Genomic DNA, 18,032 nt, shown 5'->3' with positions numbered 1-18,032 from the left:
ATTATTCTCATAGGAATCTTATGTTCGTACATAAGTTTCCCTAGGATTGCACATGACCATGCACTTGTTGCTGCATTGATAGTTGTTGTAGATCCAACGACACTCCTTCTCTCCTTTGGTATCTCTAACGTAGCATTCCTCAGTTGTCGAGACAAGATGTTAATCTTGTTAGCATTGATATTCGAACTTGAGGTCATGGACTTGATTGTTTGAGTTCTTGGCTCTAAGAAGATTTTATTTCTGAGACAAGTTCTTATGTTGATGTTTGTTTTTGCTTTGGCAAGAGGTATATATAGTTGTCCAGAAAATCTACAGAGATAAAGGAAAATGGTTTCTATCATAATGAATATCTCCCAAGAATAATGGGAAGATATATTTTTTGTTATTCTGTTGAACTTCAGAATAATCCTCATTTATGACTGTGCGGAGATAGCTTGTATACCTAGTTTAATTGGAGGCCATCGGAATTAATTGGGGGCCATGCATTAGAGGACAAAAAAGGTCACCAGAACCTAATTTGGGTCACCCCTTATAAAAATATTTTTTAAATGGCCAAATGCCCCTAAATGATTAGTGTTAAAATTTAATTAATTAGTGATAATCTTAATTAATTAGTGATAATCTTACTTAATTAGAGTTTAATTTTTTTTCCAGATTTTTGTCTGCAATTTTTAGTCTAATTTTTTTTTTTGCCCAGATAGTATGAAAAATCGTTAAGGTATTAAAAATTTTCATTGACGACCCTCAACAGTCGTTAATGTTTAGACTGTTTAAGTGACGACTCTAAACTATCGAAGATTCATTAATGGCGGAAATGTACGACAATTTTGGGTCGTCATAAAAATGATCAATTCCCTGACGACCCTTTGGAAGGGTCGTTACTGTTTTGGTTACGCATTTGACGACTTAAACAGTCGTTAATGTTTTGAAAATGTCGTTATACACTGTCGTTAATCTCTAAAAAGAGTCGTTAGTGTATGACGTTTAGAGTCGTTATTTTTTGATCATGATGTATATGACGACCCTAAACTGTCGTTAATATCGGTGAAGGGTCGTTACTTGAAAAAAAAATATTAATCAAGGATAAAATAGTATATTTCTTCCGATTTTTACACCCCTGAAAAATTTGGGGGTCAAACAAAATTCCATGGCCCCAGTTGGAAGTTATATCGCCCCCAATTAAACTAGGCTTGTATAGTTATGAGAATACCATATATCACGTATGGTAAAAACAGAAATATCTAGGTAGGGTAACTTATATATATTTTTGTAACTGATAGGCACCAAAGAAGGAAAGAGTTTTGTTTGACTAACTTTTGAGAGCTTGATTTTAGGAGGGAATTTGAATTTTGAAATTTCCATGGAGGATTGGATCTTGGAATGGGATTTTCCATGGATGGGGAAATCTAGGATTTGGCTATTACTGGTTTCGGAATGATCGACAAGATATTCTATTCTACTAATATGAATCATCACAGAGAGGATGACTAGCACTACTGCTTTCCACACCACTGTTCTTGTTTCAGAAAAGGTCATTCTGAAAAATTCCACTACTGGATACCACAAATGATTATCTTGGATACACCTGCACAGGATACAGAGATTACCCTTTAATGGAAGGAGGTTAGTTTACAACTAAGATGAAAAAGAATAATAAAAAACAGTAAAAAGAAATCCAGTAGCTTAGAGATGGGTTATAAGATAAATAATGGGGAAAGTACTATTGTTTATAAAACAACAACTCATTGGATGATTCCACAATATCCAACGAGATCAGTTACCTGTTAAAAGACGATGCAAACTAGAACCCATGATTTGATCAGTAAAAATTATGATAAGAATTCATAAAATTGATAAGAAAATGAAAACGATTTTTTTAACTGAGTCGACTCATTAACCTCCGACCCTCAAACCTTGTCTTTCATATTTTTAATAACCAGTTTTCTTCATATTCAAGTGTGACTTCAGTTCATACACATCACAGCTCATCAATTTTACCCTCAAATGTTTATGGACCTCCCTTTTAGCGATTGCCAATTCAATAAACATACTCATATTAACTTATTGTTAGAACTTAGTTGAGAAGTAAAAGGAAAGAAAATTATACATTGTATTTGAGATTGTTGTTTCTTCTTTTAGAGCTAATACTAGTGTTGTACTACTACAAGAAAGTACAATGGTCTAGCAAATTGCATTTTCGATATGTCCAAACTCTTAAGTTTTCTGTAGACTGACATCGAGATGTAGTTTGGTTAGAATGAAAAATTCACAAAATGTCCACATAGGTGGTAGGTCATTTCTCCGTGCCCAATAGCTATAGTCAAAACTACCTGGCATTCCTGAAAATCCCTCGTATTCGGTTACTTTAATATTTCTATAACACCTATTTCTGTTGATTTTCGTAAATATATCAGACACAAATGATTAATCATCGTTCCAAGGAACAAAACGTATTTGTCCCATTCCCAAGAGTTCCTCCTGGCTGAAATTGTGGCCAAAAATCTTATAACTTCAATCCCCCGTTCATGACACCTACTTTCACTTTGGCAACCAAGTAACAGATTTTTTTATTTTTTTTGATCGTGTTGAGATTATTAGTCCCACATGATTGGATTATTTAAGATCCTGCAGTTTATAATTTATTAGGGCCTCTCCACTAATTGCTAATTGGTTTTGAGTTAGATGCCCGTGGATTTTAATATGATATCAGAGCAGGCTATTTGTGTCGAGTCAGTTGACCGCACCTTTATTCCGCGTCACCCGATTTAGTTGTCCACGTGTTTGTAAGACCCGCCGATACTACACGGGCGTGTTGAAATTATTAGTCCCACATGGTTGGGTTATTTAAGATCCTGATACCCACATACTTTAATAGATAGGTAACAAATTTGGTGCTAGCTAACATCGTCATCCAATGACTTTACCACTGAGCAGAATGTATTTGGTGCCGTAGTAGAGCCTTGTGGCTCCGTCCTTGGCCGGTTGGTAGTTGTCGCAAATCGCAAGACTCCGCCTGGCGCAATCGAGAAAAAAAAAGATTCTTAGGTCCTGAAATGAATCTCTTTCTTTCTTTCTGTCTCTTCGAAGCAACGAGCTGTTCATCTTGACCTATCACAACGAAATTGCCTAGAACTTTACTTCTTCTTCTTTCAACTCCCAGAATCAATCAATTAATACCCTAATTTTACTGAATCTCATCTCATCATCTTCTCCCTGGAATCCCCAAATTCACACTTGAACTGAACCCAATTTCCCCAATCCATCACTTCAATTTGTAACTGTTCCATTCACTACCCCAAATGAATTTGTCAAAACTGCAGTTATCATTGAATTGCAGATTTAGACTAGTTTCTGAATCCAGGACATAATACAAATTTGTGTGAACCCTCTGGATCTCTAACCTAAGATGGTTAAAAAAGGTTCTTCTTCTTCTTCCTTTGTAGTAATTCTATTGGTTCTTCTTGTATTAGGAGTAGCAGATGGATCTGATGATGTTGTTCAATTCAAGTTGAGGAAATTGGTCGGATTAAAACCAGACAGCAACAATACAACAGCGAATTCAACAACAACACAGGTATGGTGATGAATAATTTAAGCTTTTCTCCTTAATTTACATATGAATTCTATTGATTTGTGCTGAATTTGGGTTACTGAGGGAGTAAAATTGTTGTTTGTATAGATTTCTCCATCACCAGGACCAATTCCTGCTGCAGTAGGATCTAATCAGACTGATGTGAATTCAAACGTTACTGTACCGAAGAGCCCACAAATTCCAGTAGAGAATACAACAAATGTGGATCAGAATGATACTGGTGCGGCGGCTGCGGCAGGTGGTGTGACTCAAGAAGGAATTGATGAGAAATGTAGTGCGAAGTCAAACAAGTGCACGACGGAGCAGAAAGATATGATTGCTTGTCTACTTCCAATTGGTAATTTTCTTTTCAATGTTAATAACTAGTTTTGGTAGATAGATGTTGCAGAACAAATAACTTAAATGTAGAGACTGACACTTTAAGGCGCTACACAACTAGTTTACTCATTGCTTTGGTGTGTTCGTTTGAGATGTAGTTTACCGTTGTTTCTGCTTCTTGATAAAACATATTTGCAAACGAGATTCTAGTCTATGTTGCAATAGATGTACCCTGATAAGTCATTCAGCTATGCAATTGTACGAGTTTGATTGTTATGGTGCGAGACAATGGCCATATCGTTAAGTCAGTATTAAGAAGTGGTTGAGGGTTTAGAACATGGTAGAATGAGCATTAATTAACAGCGTGGAACCTTAAATCAGTGTTACACTTTGATTGCGTCTTTTTTGTACTTGCTTTCTTCCAGTATGGAGCTATGGATCTTTTGCCTCTGATTTAATCTAGGTGGTCGAGAACAAGGAAAAAAGGATTCAATCTTTGTGGGGTTAAGCAACTTGGTTTAGTTTAGTCATTGGTTTGATATGTTAAGTTGAGATGTACTTTGCCATAGGTACTTCCTGTAGACGTAATATATTTACATACCAGATTTTGTTTATGTAATAATCCACGATAAGTCATTCCAGCATGCTTCTTCTTCGTCTAAGCCTTCAGTCCCAAACAATTTAGGCTAGGCTAGAAAGGGAATATGAGGACTTCCCAAGCAGACCCATCTTGGTACTGCTTCCGCCCTTTCGTATGGAAATGGCTGGTTTTCATCCAAACAAAGGTACACGAGGACTTCCCAAGTGGTCACCCATCTTGGTACTGCACTCGCCCTCTATTGGTGTATCACTGGCTCGCGAAGCCTATTGCGAGCCTATTTTCTTAGGGGAATGGCTGGGGTTTTACCGTTGCTCACCAAGCCTGTGGCGATAGTTCCTCATTCCTGCGATGCTATTGTATGATTCTGATTTTTTGGAACAACTCGATGACCATATAAGTTAGTATTAAGAAGTTGTTGTGGGTTCTGGAGTAGGTGCAATGAGCATCAATTATCAATGTACAGCTTTATGTTATTCACTTTGATTGCGTCTTTTTTGTATTCCAGTATGGAGATTTAGATCTTTCACCTCTATTTTAGTTTAGGTAGTTGCAAAGAAGGAAAAATGGTTTCGATCTTTGTGGGGTTAAGCAACTTGATTTTATTAAGGCTCCACAAAACAAACATTCACCACTCTCATTTCTTTTTCCTCTTCTTTTCTTTTTCAGGTTTGCAAGAGTTTTTTCTTCTGGTGCAAAATGAAGGAGAGAGCAATCTGGAAGTAAATATTAGTGTCTCAGCTTCTGTGAAAGCGGACCTGAAGGAGCTGAAGATACCAAAACACCGAGCCAAGAAGGTATGTCTGTCAGTTCTTAAATTTCTTGAACTTTTGGTTTCTTCGATCTCAGACCTTTGACCTATCACCAGACTTTCTCAAGTTATAATTGCATGGGTTTAGTAATACGCTGTTTTAAATCAGCAGTTAAAAGAGTACTTAGCCATGTAAAATTTTGCTGGAAAAGGGGAAAACAAAAAGAAACTCATTTTTTATTATTGGCCGTGTTGTGATGGTTTTCAGCTATTCAACACGCTAGTACGCTTCTAACTGCTTGTTTACACTCAACACTAGTGAAACCAATATTCGTACTGCCAAACAATTTCTTAGTCTAAAGATGGCATAAAGATTGTTTAGTATTAGTTTTCAAAGTGTGCGCCCCTTTTAGTTCTCAGTCTTCCTTCCATCATTCGATTACCAACACCATCTTCTTATAATGTTTCATGAGTTCCAGCTGACTGGTACCTCCCTTCTCAATGATTGCATTGACGTTGGTATCTTACTGATAGTAATATGAGGTTATGGTTTGTTTGGTTTTGTTTCCAGACAAGTGTATCAGTAATTGCTGAAGGAATCTCAACAATAAGTTTACATGCTGGAAGTGGAGAATGCGTTTTGCACACAGGACGTCCTGTATCTCCCAAACCCAAAGCCAACTATTTCCGTACAATCACTCAAATGCCTTTTTACACCACTCTTACCCAAAGCCCCATCTATGGTGCTTACTTTCTTTTTGTGGTAGCTCTGGTTATTGGAGGGTCATGGGCCTGCTGTAAGTTTGGCAAGCGGGACCAACAACATGGTACAGGAGTCCCATATCAGGAGCTTGAGATGACATCTTCTTCAGTTGTTAATGTGGAATCTGCAGACGGTTGGGATAACAGTTGGGATGATGACTGGGATGAGGGTGAGGCAGTGAGGTCACCAGGGAGACAGCAAACAGGAAATTTATCTGCAAATGGACTGACATCAAGACCTCCTGGTAAGGATGAGTGGGGAAACGATTGGGATGATTAACGTATTTTACCTGATTTCACCTGAAACAAGTAAGGAAAACAGGCAAGACCATCCTCCCAAAGAAAATTACTATTACAAAGAAACAGAAGAAACTTTGCTGCGTGACTGATGTGATCACTTAAAGATGAAAACACAGTTTGGTGTATACGATAGTGTGTAAATTGCGCCTCCTTTTTCTGATGTTGGAATTATACGGAGGTAATTTTGTTTTCATTGTCTTTTTGCAATTTTCTTTCAAGCCAGTAGTTGAAGTCGATATAGGTCATAGAGAATATATAGGTCATCAAACAATAAGTGTGGGTGGTTAGATATTATTCTTTTGTTCTTTTTTTACAGGGAAATCCAGGCAAGTTGCACTGCTCTGGTAAAAATTAAATGTGAAACTTTGTAAAATATGGTGAATGGGAATTTTTTACCAAGGTCTCTATCTGCCAACTCCTCCTGCTAGCTAGCAGAAAGACTTGTAATAAGTTATGCTGGCCCAAAAGATGGAATTTCAGTTTATGAGCTAACATTCTTGCTTGGGCTTACTCCCAGAGAGATGTGATGAATTCATAGTTGCAGCAACCATTCCACTGACAACCACCAGCCAGAGCCATTGCCAGGTCAACTACCACCACCACCACCAGCAAGGTGGGGTTTTTTTCATATTCAGCTCCTTTTGTTGTATATGGTGTCTTGTTTCTATAGTTCACGGATGTTCAAATCAAAATCCCCCACTAACCTAGGCCATAACAGTGACATGACTTATTCTTTTCCAGAAACCTTACAAAAGCTGCCTGCAATATCCAAGCAAGCATGCACCTTCTGCAAACATCTCTCGCTTCATAACCTTTTTATGTTCCCCACCTTGCAAATCTAAATGATGGCAGATTCATTCTCTCCCAAAATCATATGCATCCACCATTCACCATATCACTTATAACTAACGTGACTAAACCCTAGTAATTGTGTCCCTTCTCTATCATTTTGTCTGTCAATCAATGAAAAGTTTGAAAAAAGAGTAGAAAATTCTCCCATCATGGCCAGGCCAGCTACAACAACATGTTCATTTCCACCTTTCAAGAATGCTTGCTTGCCTTACTTTAATGGGTTCCCCCCACTTTTTCTTCTTCTTGTGTACCACATTTGAAAGAATCCGTCTTTCATTCCACTAACCATAGTGATTATAGGGCTTGATGAGGACACCACTTTGGGTATAGGCATAGAGTTCTGCATTTCTCCATTAAAATAACAGAACAAAGCTTCACTTTTGTCACTTCCCATGATAGTCATAGTTTTCTACTAAGCTAAGTATTTTTATATTCTTGTTTTTCCTTCTTTTATAAAAAAACCATAAAACCAAAGCTGTTCTTGAGGATTGCATGTGCTTATTTGAGTTTTCTTTCTCTTTTTTGAGTCCATCACTCCAACACCATCATCCATTCCTCCTCTATTCATGCACCACACCACACTATGTCCTCCTTGTCAAATTTATTTTCATAATTCTAGATCCTTTGGCACAATAATGTATGTGTACAAATACGATACAGATATCCACAATCTGAATTCGAAATCTGACACAGATATCTACTATCTGAATTCGAAATCTGACACAGGTTTTAATCGAAGTGAAAAAAAGCAGTATGGGTGGGTAAAATGTAAGATTTTCACCAAAATGGGATCTTATAACATCCAACTTTCAACTCCCTTTGGTACAATAATGTATGTGTACAAATACGTTACAGATATCCACGGTCTGAATTCAAAATTTGACACAGATATCTACGATCTGAATTCGAAATCTGACACAGGTTTTAACCGAAGTGAAAAAAAGCAGTATGGGTGGGTAAAATGTAAGATTTTCACCAAAAATGGGATCTTATAACATCTAACTTTCAACTCCCATCAAAAACTTAAACAAAGTATTGAATGTTGAGCTGTTTTTCGAGTTCTGTTTTTGAGTCAATATCGAAAATGGTGTTTTGTGTTTTTTAAATAGTGGTAAAGTGTACCATGAAAGGTTCCATTCTTCTTAGCTGAGTGACTGTCCTGACATAAGTGTTATAAATGAAGTTTAGAATGAAAATTGTGACTCCCCAAAGCTTAAAACATGGGAGAGTAAGAAGAGCTTATAATGTGAGAGTTTCTATGCTTCTTTTTTCAGACAGAATCATTTAATCCAAACAGCACTCCCCAATATATTCTTTTCTTCTTCCAATTGCATTTTCCTTTTCACTTTTTACAAACTTTTCTGGTTGTTATCCTTGCAAATTTTGAAATTTTAGGTGTTGTTTGAGAATCTATTCATTGCCTTTTACTTTGAGTGCATTGTAACTTTTGCTTTTGCTTCCTGAATCTAATCTAAAAGAATCAAGACATTCTAAAATCCAAATTGTGCATTGCCTGGTGTAACAAGGAAAGCTTAAGAACAAGTAATGAAAAACAGATAATGAGGAAGTTATCCTGCAATAATATTATGATCCCAAATTGGAACCCGGTGAATAGGAATCCGGCAAATGTATCGGTCGTCGTCGTTAACCAGTTACAGACAGACAGACACAGTGGAATAGGAGACCAAGAAGAAATAACAAAGCAAGATACACAAAAACTACCAAAAACCAAAAAGACTAAAAACCAAAAGATTAAAACTTACACAACACTAGAGATATTACTGCTCTGCTTCTTCTTTTCTCTACTTTTTTTTTGTAAATTGGACAAACAAACCGGATTCCTCTTCGCCGGAAAAACTTCAGTAAAATGATATTTGTGCTTCTTGATATCATATCTTGTTATCTATCTTGATTCTTCTTCCTCCTTCCTTTCCTGTTTAAAAACTATAACAGCTTCATTTTGTTTCATTCCAACTCCTCTTGACCTTCTGAAGGGCATCTGATCAGCTCCAATATGTTAACCACTTCTCCCATGTCAGGCCTATTTGAAGGTACCTGAGATGTACATATGAGGCCTAGTTTCATCACAGGGATAGCTTCCTCAGCCGGGAAGTTCCCTAATAACCTTGTGTCCACACATTCTTCTACTTTCCCTTCTTCTAATGCTCCCCTGACCATATCACAGAGCACAACCACATCATCCTCCATATACTCCACTGGCCGCTTTCCTGTCACCACCTCTAGTACCAAAACTCCAAACCCATACACATCACACTTTTCAGTGATTTTTACTGTGCGGCATGCGAATTCAGGTGCCATGTATCCAAGTGCACTCTGAATCTTGCTGCTGAGAACATAACGATCTAGCATTGGAAGTAATCTTGCCAACCCGAAATCTCCAACTTTTGGCTCACCATTGCTGTCTATTAGAACATTACTAGATTTCAGATTGTAGTGGATTATGTCCAGCTGGTGCAGATGTGCTAAACTCTTTGCAGTCCCAAGAATTATGTTGAATCTATCATGCCATGACAGAACATTTCCTCCCGGTCCTTCATGAAGCTGCTTATATAGACTTCCTCCTGAGACAAACTCGGAAATGAGGAGTTGCAACGATGGAGTCCAGTAATACCCTTCAAGCGCCACAAGATTTTCATGACGGATTTTTCCCAGCTTCTTGACTTCCCTCTCAAAATCATCTTGGGACTTCACAAGGCTTGAGACAGTGAGCTTCTTTATGGCAACTGGCCGTCCATCCCGGAGGACAGTCCTGTAAACAGCTCCGAACCCTCCACGGCCAAGCTCACAATCCTTATTGAGCAATGCATGGGCCCCAGCACTGAAGTCTGGGTCACCTGAGAACATGACAAGCTTGCCAGAGTTGGCATCAGTAGTGGGGGAACGGCTGTAGTCATCGCCCGCTGATAATGCAAGGGCTGCAGCAGAACGAGATGATGTGGATCGAGCGTGGATATTTAGAAGTGTAACAGCGACTACACCAAGGGCAATGACAACAGCTGCACCAATCGCAATTAACGCAGAAATGCTCAGAATGATCTTTTTGTGACGCATGTTTGGGGACAAAGAACCGGGTTCAGCCACATCAGAAGAAGAGTTAGGATTGAGAACAATGGGTTTTGGAAGGACAGCAGGGCAAGGGCGGTCAACTACAGAACCACACAGGGCCGGGTTACCCGAAACAGAGGAAAGGGAAATGGTATTGAAGAATCCACCAGCAGGTAGATCACCTTGGAGTTGATTGTGGGAGATATTGAAGGACAGGAGGTGAGGAAGATTGGCAAGCTGCTTAGGCAAGGCTCCTGTTAGGCTGTTTAAAGATAAGTCTACATTCTGGAGGTTGGAGAGGTTACCCAAGGTTGCAGGAATTGGACCTTCAAGTTTGTTCTGTGACAATATTCTAACGATGCAAACAAACGAAATACCAATTAGGACATGTCCATAAACTTATCATGTAAACAACTACCATTGAAATTATACTAGTGTTGAATGTTGTGAAGATCAATTTCCTACATAAGGATGCAGATCAATGTTCCGAAATTGAAAAGAATGATGCAGGCAGCAATACAACTAAGTAACTCAGTTTGTTTCATGAGCAGTGGCGTTAAAATTCTCATTTCGTAAACTTGCAGGAAAATTAGCACCAACTAATAAGCATAATGACAGTAAGGGAGAGTACTTACAGGGTGGTTAGCGATGAACACTTTTCGATATGGGAAGGAATTTTCCCAGACAAGGAATTCTTCTCCAGCCTCAACTCCCTCAAAGCAACTGCACCTCCGATTTCAGAAGGAATGCTAGCATTAAGTTGATTATCACTGAAATCAAGAACACCAACCTTCTTCAGCTCACCAACACTCACTGGAATAACTCCATCCAGAGAGTTCTTCGACAAGTTCAACATCTCCAAACCACTGAAAACCCCAATATTAGATGGAACGCCACCGGTAAACCCATTGTCCGACAAATCCAAGACTTGAAGCTTCTGATACGATCCCTCCAGCGACACCCCCGGAGATTCCAACTCTCCACTCAGTTTGTTCTCAGACAACAAAACCTTCTGCAAACCCAACCCAAATATCCACACTGGAAGTATATCCGTCAACGAATTCCGGCTCAAATCCAACTCCAACAGACTCGTCAGCTTACTCAACGACTCCGGAAACCCACCATTAAAACCATTCTGAGACAAATGCAGCACCTTCAGCGCCTGAAGCTTCCCCATTGACTCCGGTATCCCTCCGGTAAATGCATTTCCAGAGAGATCCAAAGTCTGTAAGCTACTCATTTCACCAATCCAATCAGGAACTTCACCCTCCAACTTATTCCCATGTAAATCAACATAATTACACAAAGACAACTTCCTCATCGAATCCGGCATTCCCCCGGTCAACAAATTCTCACTGAAATCAATCACTTTCAGCAAAGCACACCCACCAATCCCCACCGGAATCACCCCATTCAACTTATTCCTCCCTAAACTAACAGCTCTCAAATTAAAAGCCTTCTCAATCCCATCCGGTATCTCACCAACAAGTAAATTATCAGAAAAATCGATAGACCTAACGCCATTCAAACCCCAGATCTCTTTCGGCAACACCCCAGACAACTGATTAGAACTGAAATTAACAGCAGCAAGTGTAGAACAAGTACTCAAACTCTTAGGAATCTCACCTGTAAGCTTGTTCTTAGCAAATGAAACAGCTCTCAAGTACTCACATTTCTTGAAGAACTCATCTGGGATGGATCCAGTGAGTCCATTCTCACTGAAATCAATCACTCTCAAATTCTCCAAACCAGCTAAACCAGGATTAATACTACCAGTGAAGTTGTTTTTTGATAAAGATAATCTTCTTAAGAACTGTAATCTGAGAAGACCACGACCAATCTTGCCGGAAAGTGAGAATCCGTCAAGAATGACATCTGAGACACGATTGTTTCTAGGGTTACATGTTATACCAACCCAGTTGTTACATGGGGTATCATCATCTTCATTCCATGATGATAACTTGCCTGTTGGATCAACAAGATCAGCTTTGAATACAATTAATCCCAAAACATCATCGTTCAATGGTGGAACATATGATCTAACTGATGAGACAAATAGAAGAACAAGAAGAAGATGAAAAGTTGCAGTAACTGGAAGAAAGAAACTGACCCACTTCCTCATTTTTGAAACTGAGTTTAGGGTTTCATTAGTAGACAGAAAGGAAGTAGATTTGACTGATTTTGAAGCTTTTTTTGGCCGGAATGTTACCGGGAGAAGACCGAAGATGGAAGATTAGTTGATGAAATGATGAAGTTAGAGGTGAAAATTGAATGAGGGGTTGAACACCATTAAAGTGTGAGCTTTGAATTTCACTCCTTCCCCACTAGTCTCTCTCTACTGTCTGAATCTCTCTGGTCTGGTCTCTCTCTCTACTGGAAAAAATGGTATTTTTATTAACAGCGAAAATCAGGTGTAGGTAGAGAGAAAATGACTTTATGGCTTATTCCACGTGGATGTTTATGTTTTGTTCAAATAGAATCTGACGTGGATGTACCGGTGGGGTATGTTGTGCGTGACGTGGTGATATGATGTGGGTCCATCTTTAACGTTCGGCTGTAAGAATAGACCTTTGGTTTAAGTTTGCACCTCTCCGTTGCAAAATATTACGGAAAGGGTAACCGGTCCCGAGCGGGCGTCGTCGTTGGGAGTGGTTGTTAATTTCCCGGCAGAAAAGGTGTCCGGCAGACCGGCACAGAGGCGACATGGCTCGGAGGTAACATGGGTTGTTTGTTTTTTTACTGACTCAAACAATTAGTCTAGAACTGACTCGTCAATTTGACTTATTATGATTAAATCTTGTTATTTATACAAAAATTATAAAATAACAGTTATATGATTTTTTTTTGCTTCGAATCAGATAAATATCCAGCGAATCAGATATAAAATATTACTTAACTAAAAATAGTTCTGAATCAAATATATGAGCAAGTTAGACCACAAATCAGACTTCAAAAATAAAAAAACAGAAGATTTAACATATGACTCGCTCCGAGTCAAATGCCAAGTCAGATTCATACCACCAAATAAACTTGGTCCTACGAGTTTATTAATAGAAAATTAAAATATAATTACAAGGATAAGCCCAAATGACCTAACCCCATACAAAGCTAACTCTTAATTACATTCTAAAACTATCTCATGATTTGTTATCACTTCTCTGAAAGAGATTAAAAATCTAGTTTGAGATTGAGCTTCATTTATATCGTATAACTATCTCTAACCATTTTCTTGGCCAATATATGTTATTTCTCTACGGCCACAAAGCCTAATAGATTGTTGCTAACAGAATTGTCCATTTTTTCACTCAATCTTTCTTCCCATTATTGTCAGTCCAAAACTCGAGATGGTTTTTCAGAGTTTCCAAATGGTGTCAGGAAATATCTAATCTCGAGATGAAATAATTCCGTAAACTACTTGCATCACAAGGATGATGCACGACTAAAATAGCTTAAGCCTGACTGTCGCACCCTTGGGACTCTGTTAAATGCCGAAACGGAGTAATGAAGCTGAAGTAGGCTTGCAATGGCCTATGTGCAAGTCTAACACATACCTTATGCCCGGATAGGACTCAGAAGTCAATGATACATCCAAACTACACCGTCATTAGTTTATATGGAGTTGCACCCTTCGCAAAACAAGGATAAGCTAAAACTGTGTAGATCCACGTACGTAAACTGTGTATCGAGCATCATGCTTCCAAAGCATGCTTTAAATGTAAAATCAACGTACATTTTCCTAGTTATAAGTGAAACTTTATGGGCCGATTACTATGTTTTGAGTGGTGCACCAGTCATTTTCGGCCTGCGCAGCTTGGCGCCGGAGGCGTAACTTTCCAATTTGTCATAAATACTATCACGACAAAACCAGTTAACATTACCATATATTTTTCTACCATCATAGAACTCCAGGCATTTGATTTTTATTTTATAGCGTCAATAAGATCCCAAGTTATATAGATCTCATAATAAATTTGTTTGCATATAAAAAATCCCATTGATGTTAGAAATCAGTTTTGGTAATACTATCTTGAATCTGTCACCTATTGCTTTAGAGATAATACTGTACATTGCTGACCAAACTGATTTGTCTAAAGTGATGGAGCTTGCTTGACTCCTCTCTTTTAGAGGATTAAGCTTATACAAGAGCGATTCAGGATCCAAATTAGTTGTTCTTCAATATAGAATTTATGACATCCGTAAGATCACATTTTATAATTGACCAAGCTTTTTTTTGTAGAACTCCAACGTGTATCCATCATAACCTAATGAATTTTTGTTGCCATATATTCTTGATTGTGTTCCAAATTGGATTTAGATTAAAAGGTCTTTCAAGCCGCATTTCTTGATTGTGGTATGGAGTTAATATTAACCTTGAAATCATGGTAGGTATTGGAGAGATCTTTTTTAAGCATATCCCAAAGGTCGTCATGTCATGAAATTACAATTAGGGTGAGTAGAGTTAAAGTTAGCAGTAACTTTCATTTGTTGAACAAATAGTACTTCAAGCAGACAATAAGTCCATTGAAGAATTAACAGCAAAGGTTTCTAACGAAAGATCTCCTCTTACTACTAGTCTTGGTAATAACGTTCCTACTTCCTTGAAAGGAACTTGCTGGGGAGACTTGTCTGAGGAGGAAGGTGAAATGTATTCTCTTGTTCTCCCTGAAGTTGAACATGGCTTCCAATGAAGAGATTTAATATGCTAACCATGTATACATATGGGGAAGGAATATGATGACTGCCCATTATTTTTATCATTATCGATGCTAGAGCACATGGTGATTCAACATATAGCTTCTCCTCTATCAGCTGGTTTTCAACCTATTTTGCACAAGAAGAAACCAAAACATAGAATTTACATGAAGGCTCCTGAAAAGTATTTTATGATGAAACGCTTTACATGAGCTTTACAAAAAGGGTGCAAAAATGACATACATCTTCCTAAAATTGAACTACAAGTCTAAGAGCTTCTCCAATGGAGTGTATGTGAAGATACATGAAATACACATAGGATAAACATTCATTTTTCCTAAAATTTTTCTCCGACCCCAACTTCTTAAATCAATGTGAAGATGACAAGGCTTAATTTTTGTTAGATATTGTCAAGGTGAAAATGAATGGACTGGTTTTCAAGAACAATGGTTTCTACTCATCATTCTAAAAGGATCAAAGGTATCTGCAGCTAGAGGTGCTCCACATATTAATTATCTACTCTTTACAGATGATTGTCTCATTTTTACTCATGCCAATTTAATCAGTGTGAATAATCTCCTACAAGTTTTGCAGGATTTTAGTTCTAAATTAGATCAGGTCATTAATTTTGACAAGTCTTATGTTTATTACAATAATAATTTGGATCCGAGCATCTGTAACACCTTAATTCAAATTATAGGTGTCAAACAAATGGATGAAAATGAGAAGTACTTGGGCTCTCCTCTTAGCATATGTAAATCTTCAATGAAAGCTTTTGAAGGTATACAGATTTCTTTTGAAATAAGGTTAGGAAACTGGAAAGGAACTACAATGCATCAAGCATGAAGAACTATTATGGTGAATGCAGTCCTAAATATTATACCAACTTATCAAATGAGTATTTTTAAGATGCCAAAAAAGCTACTTAAAAAACTAGACACAGTTCAAAAGAAATTCTGGTGGGGGTTCAAAACTAAAAGAGGTGTTAATATAATTGCATGACAGAATATGTGCTTATCTAAAGATCGGGGAGGTCTTGCTTTCAGAGACTTAGAGATGTTAAATCATGCATTACTTATAAAGCTTACATGGGGAATTTATCATCAACATGATCAGTTTCTAGGGAAGATTGTTAAAGCTAAATACTTCAAGAAAGAGTATTTTTTGCACTTAAATGGTGAAAGAGTAATTCTTCTTGGACTTGGAAAGGAATTGATCTGGGTTTATCTATACTTCGGCAATACTATTGCATGGAGGTTAATAATGGTAAAGGCACTAAAATTTGAGTTGATAGATGAATCATAGTGTTGGAAGTTGTTTTTGAGCCTCTTAATTAATGCTTCTCACTTATAATATGTCTTAGTCAGTGAGTTGATTATTCATGAAACCAAAAATTAATATATTCCTCCTCTCAACACAATGGAGAAAATTAAAAGAATGCAGCTTTCTCATGAAGAAAATGATGTTATTCAATGGAATCTTGTAAAAGATGGAACATTTTCAGTTAAAAGTTCTTAGAATAAACTTATGGAACCAAAGGTTCACCGTCAAATTGCTATAAGTGTTGTCCCGAAGATAGTTTGGTAGTTTTTATGAAAGATGAAGCTTCCACATCGTGTCAAGCTCTTCACATGGAAGTAGATGAAGATTATTGTTCTTACAAGATTTAGACTATCTCCAGCCATGCAGAATATTGAAACTCATTGTGTAATTTGCAATCAAGAAGATGAAACTCTCTTCCATATGTTAATAAACCGCAATCATGCAAAAGCATTTTGGAGATCTCTCAGTATCAAGATTGATCAAATTATCAATAATTTCCAAATTGTGAAAGAATGGATTGTATACTGGTTCTTGGATGTACAAACTGTGGGAGAATCTGAGCTTCATAGTTGGAGATCACTTTTAATGGTTGGATGCTGGATAATTTGGAAAGAAAGATGCGACTGCGTATTCCAGGATAAATCCCTAAACCCTGTTAATACTATTTCTAGAATTCATCACCAACTGCCTAGTGTCAATACGACTGTGCATAATAGTTTATCTTTTTATGTTCCTCCCAGTGTAGTTTCTGCATCTTCGCACATGTATTCATGTGGTAATTTCAATAGTGAATCCTTGCATGACACCGACACATTTAAATTATTTGTGGATGCTTCCTTTGGCCATGTGACTAATGATTGTGGTTATGGTATTGTTTTATACAATACCGCAGGAGCATCTACAAGGTTCAAAGGAACCTATGCAACTGGAGTGATGGATGCTGAAACTGGAGAATGCAGAGTAGTGTTGGAGGGATTGCGATGGGCTAAAGCAATAGAGCTGGAAAAGATTCACATTGCTGCAGATGTTGAAGTGGTCGTCAATTCCATCAATAATAACACCATGCTTGTTAGATGGGAAAATAGGAAGTTTATTAGAGATATACAACTCTTTTTGTTAGATTCTTTCGTTTTTCTAAAATTAGTTTTGTGAGGAATGGTACTCACATAACTGATTCCATCTCAAAAAGAATGAGGAAAGATAAATTGGTTATTGAGGAATTTAGTAATGATCCTACACATACTGAAACATTGTTATTCAGGTATATTAAACCTGATAAATCTTAATGAATAAATTCCTCTAGTTATATAAAAATATTTTCAAGGTGAATGTCAAGTTTTAGGCATTCACCTTGACAATGTCAAGCTATCCTAGTAAGCTTTTGCTTAATTAAAATTCATTATAATATATCAAATAACCATTGATTTTTAGCTTTAAATGTTACTAAAATAAAATTTACATTTAACCTATAAAAAATCACAAACAACACCATTGGAGATGAGCTATTCTCCTGTCTCCTTAAATTTAAGGAAAAATTGGGATGAAGATGTCTTGTTTGCGTTGTTAGGTAGGAAACACACACAACCATCATTGAAGAAGCTCTAAGTGCCAACTGAATGCCATGAACGGTAAAATTTAATTCGGCATCGTAAAAATCAAATCATTAGCGTGCATGTACTGTGTATTTTATCCGTTTTGATCTGGCTAGGTTGTGTCTTTGTCCGGTTGCATTTTCTTTGGTACTTGTCAGTCTATGGGCAAGTGAATTTTCAACGACA

At 37.5% G+C, this 18,032-nt stretch overlaps 2 protein-coding genes across 3 annotated transcripts; one reads left to right on the top strand and one right to left on the bottom strand.

The window, feature by feature from the left end:
- The first annotated feature begins 3,046 nt into the window (after positions 1-3,046).
- On the top strand, positions 3,047-6,813 carry LOC113283657. 2 transcript variants are annotated; one of them, XR_003327561.1, is made up of 5 exons: positions 3,047-3,574; positions 3,680-3,929; positions 5,178-5,305; positions 5,831-6,499; positions 6,638-6,813. XR_003327561.1 is itself a non-coding variant. In XM_026532988.1 (4 exons), the coding sequence occupies exons 1-4, from the start codon at positions 3,407-3,409 to the stop codon at positions 6,299-6,301; spliced, it is 1,017 nt and encodes a 338-aa protein (XP_026388773.1). In that variant the 5' UTR covers positions 3,047-3,406; the 3' UTR covers positions 6,302-6,813. The 2 variants fall into 2 exon arrangements, 1 of the variants encoding a protein (XP_026388773.1); XM_026532988.1 differs by having other exon boundaries at positions 5,831-6,813.
- A 1,906-nt stretch (positions 6,814-8,719) lies between these two features.
- LOC113283656 (probable LRR receptor-like serine/threonine-protein kinase IRK) lies at positions 8,720-12,625 on the bottom strand. Its single transcript, XM_026532987.1, has 2 exons — positions 10,875-12,625; positions 8,720-10,591 (listed from the first exon to the last, which is right to left on the bottom strand). The coding sequence occupies exons 1-2, from the start codon at positions 12,359-12,361 to the stop codon at positions 9,139-9,141; spliced, it is 2,940 nt and encodes a 979-aa protein (XP_026388772.1). The 5' UTR covers positions 12,362-12,625; the 3' UTR covers positions 8,720-9,138.
- Between the last annotated feature and the right edge of the window lie 5,407 nt (positions 12,626-18,032).

Source organism: Papaver somniferum, chromosome 5 (genome assembly GCF_003573695.1).
Source record: "Papaver somniferum cultivar HN1 chromosome 5, ASM357369v1, whole genome shotgun sequence".
NCBI lineage: Eukaryota > Viridiplantae > Streptophyta > Magnoliopsida > Ranunculales > Papaveraceae > Papaver > Papaver somniferum.
The sequence above is the reverse complement of the archived record's forward strand: the minus strand, read 5'-3'. Positions and strand labels throughout refer to the sequence as shown.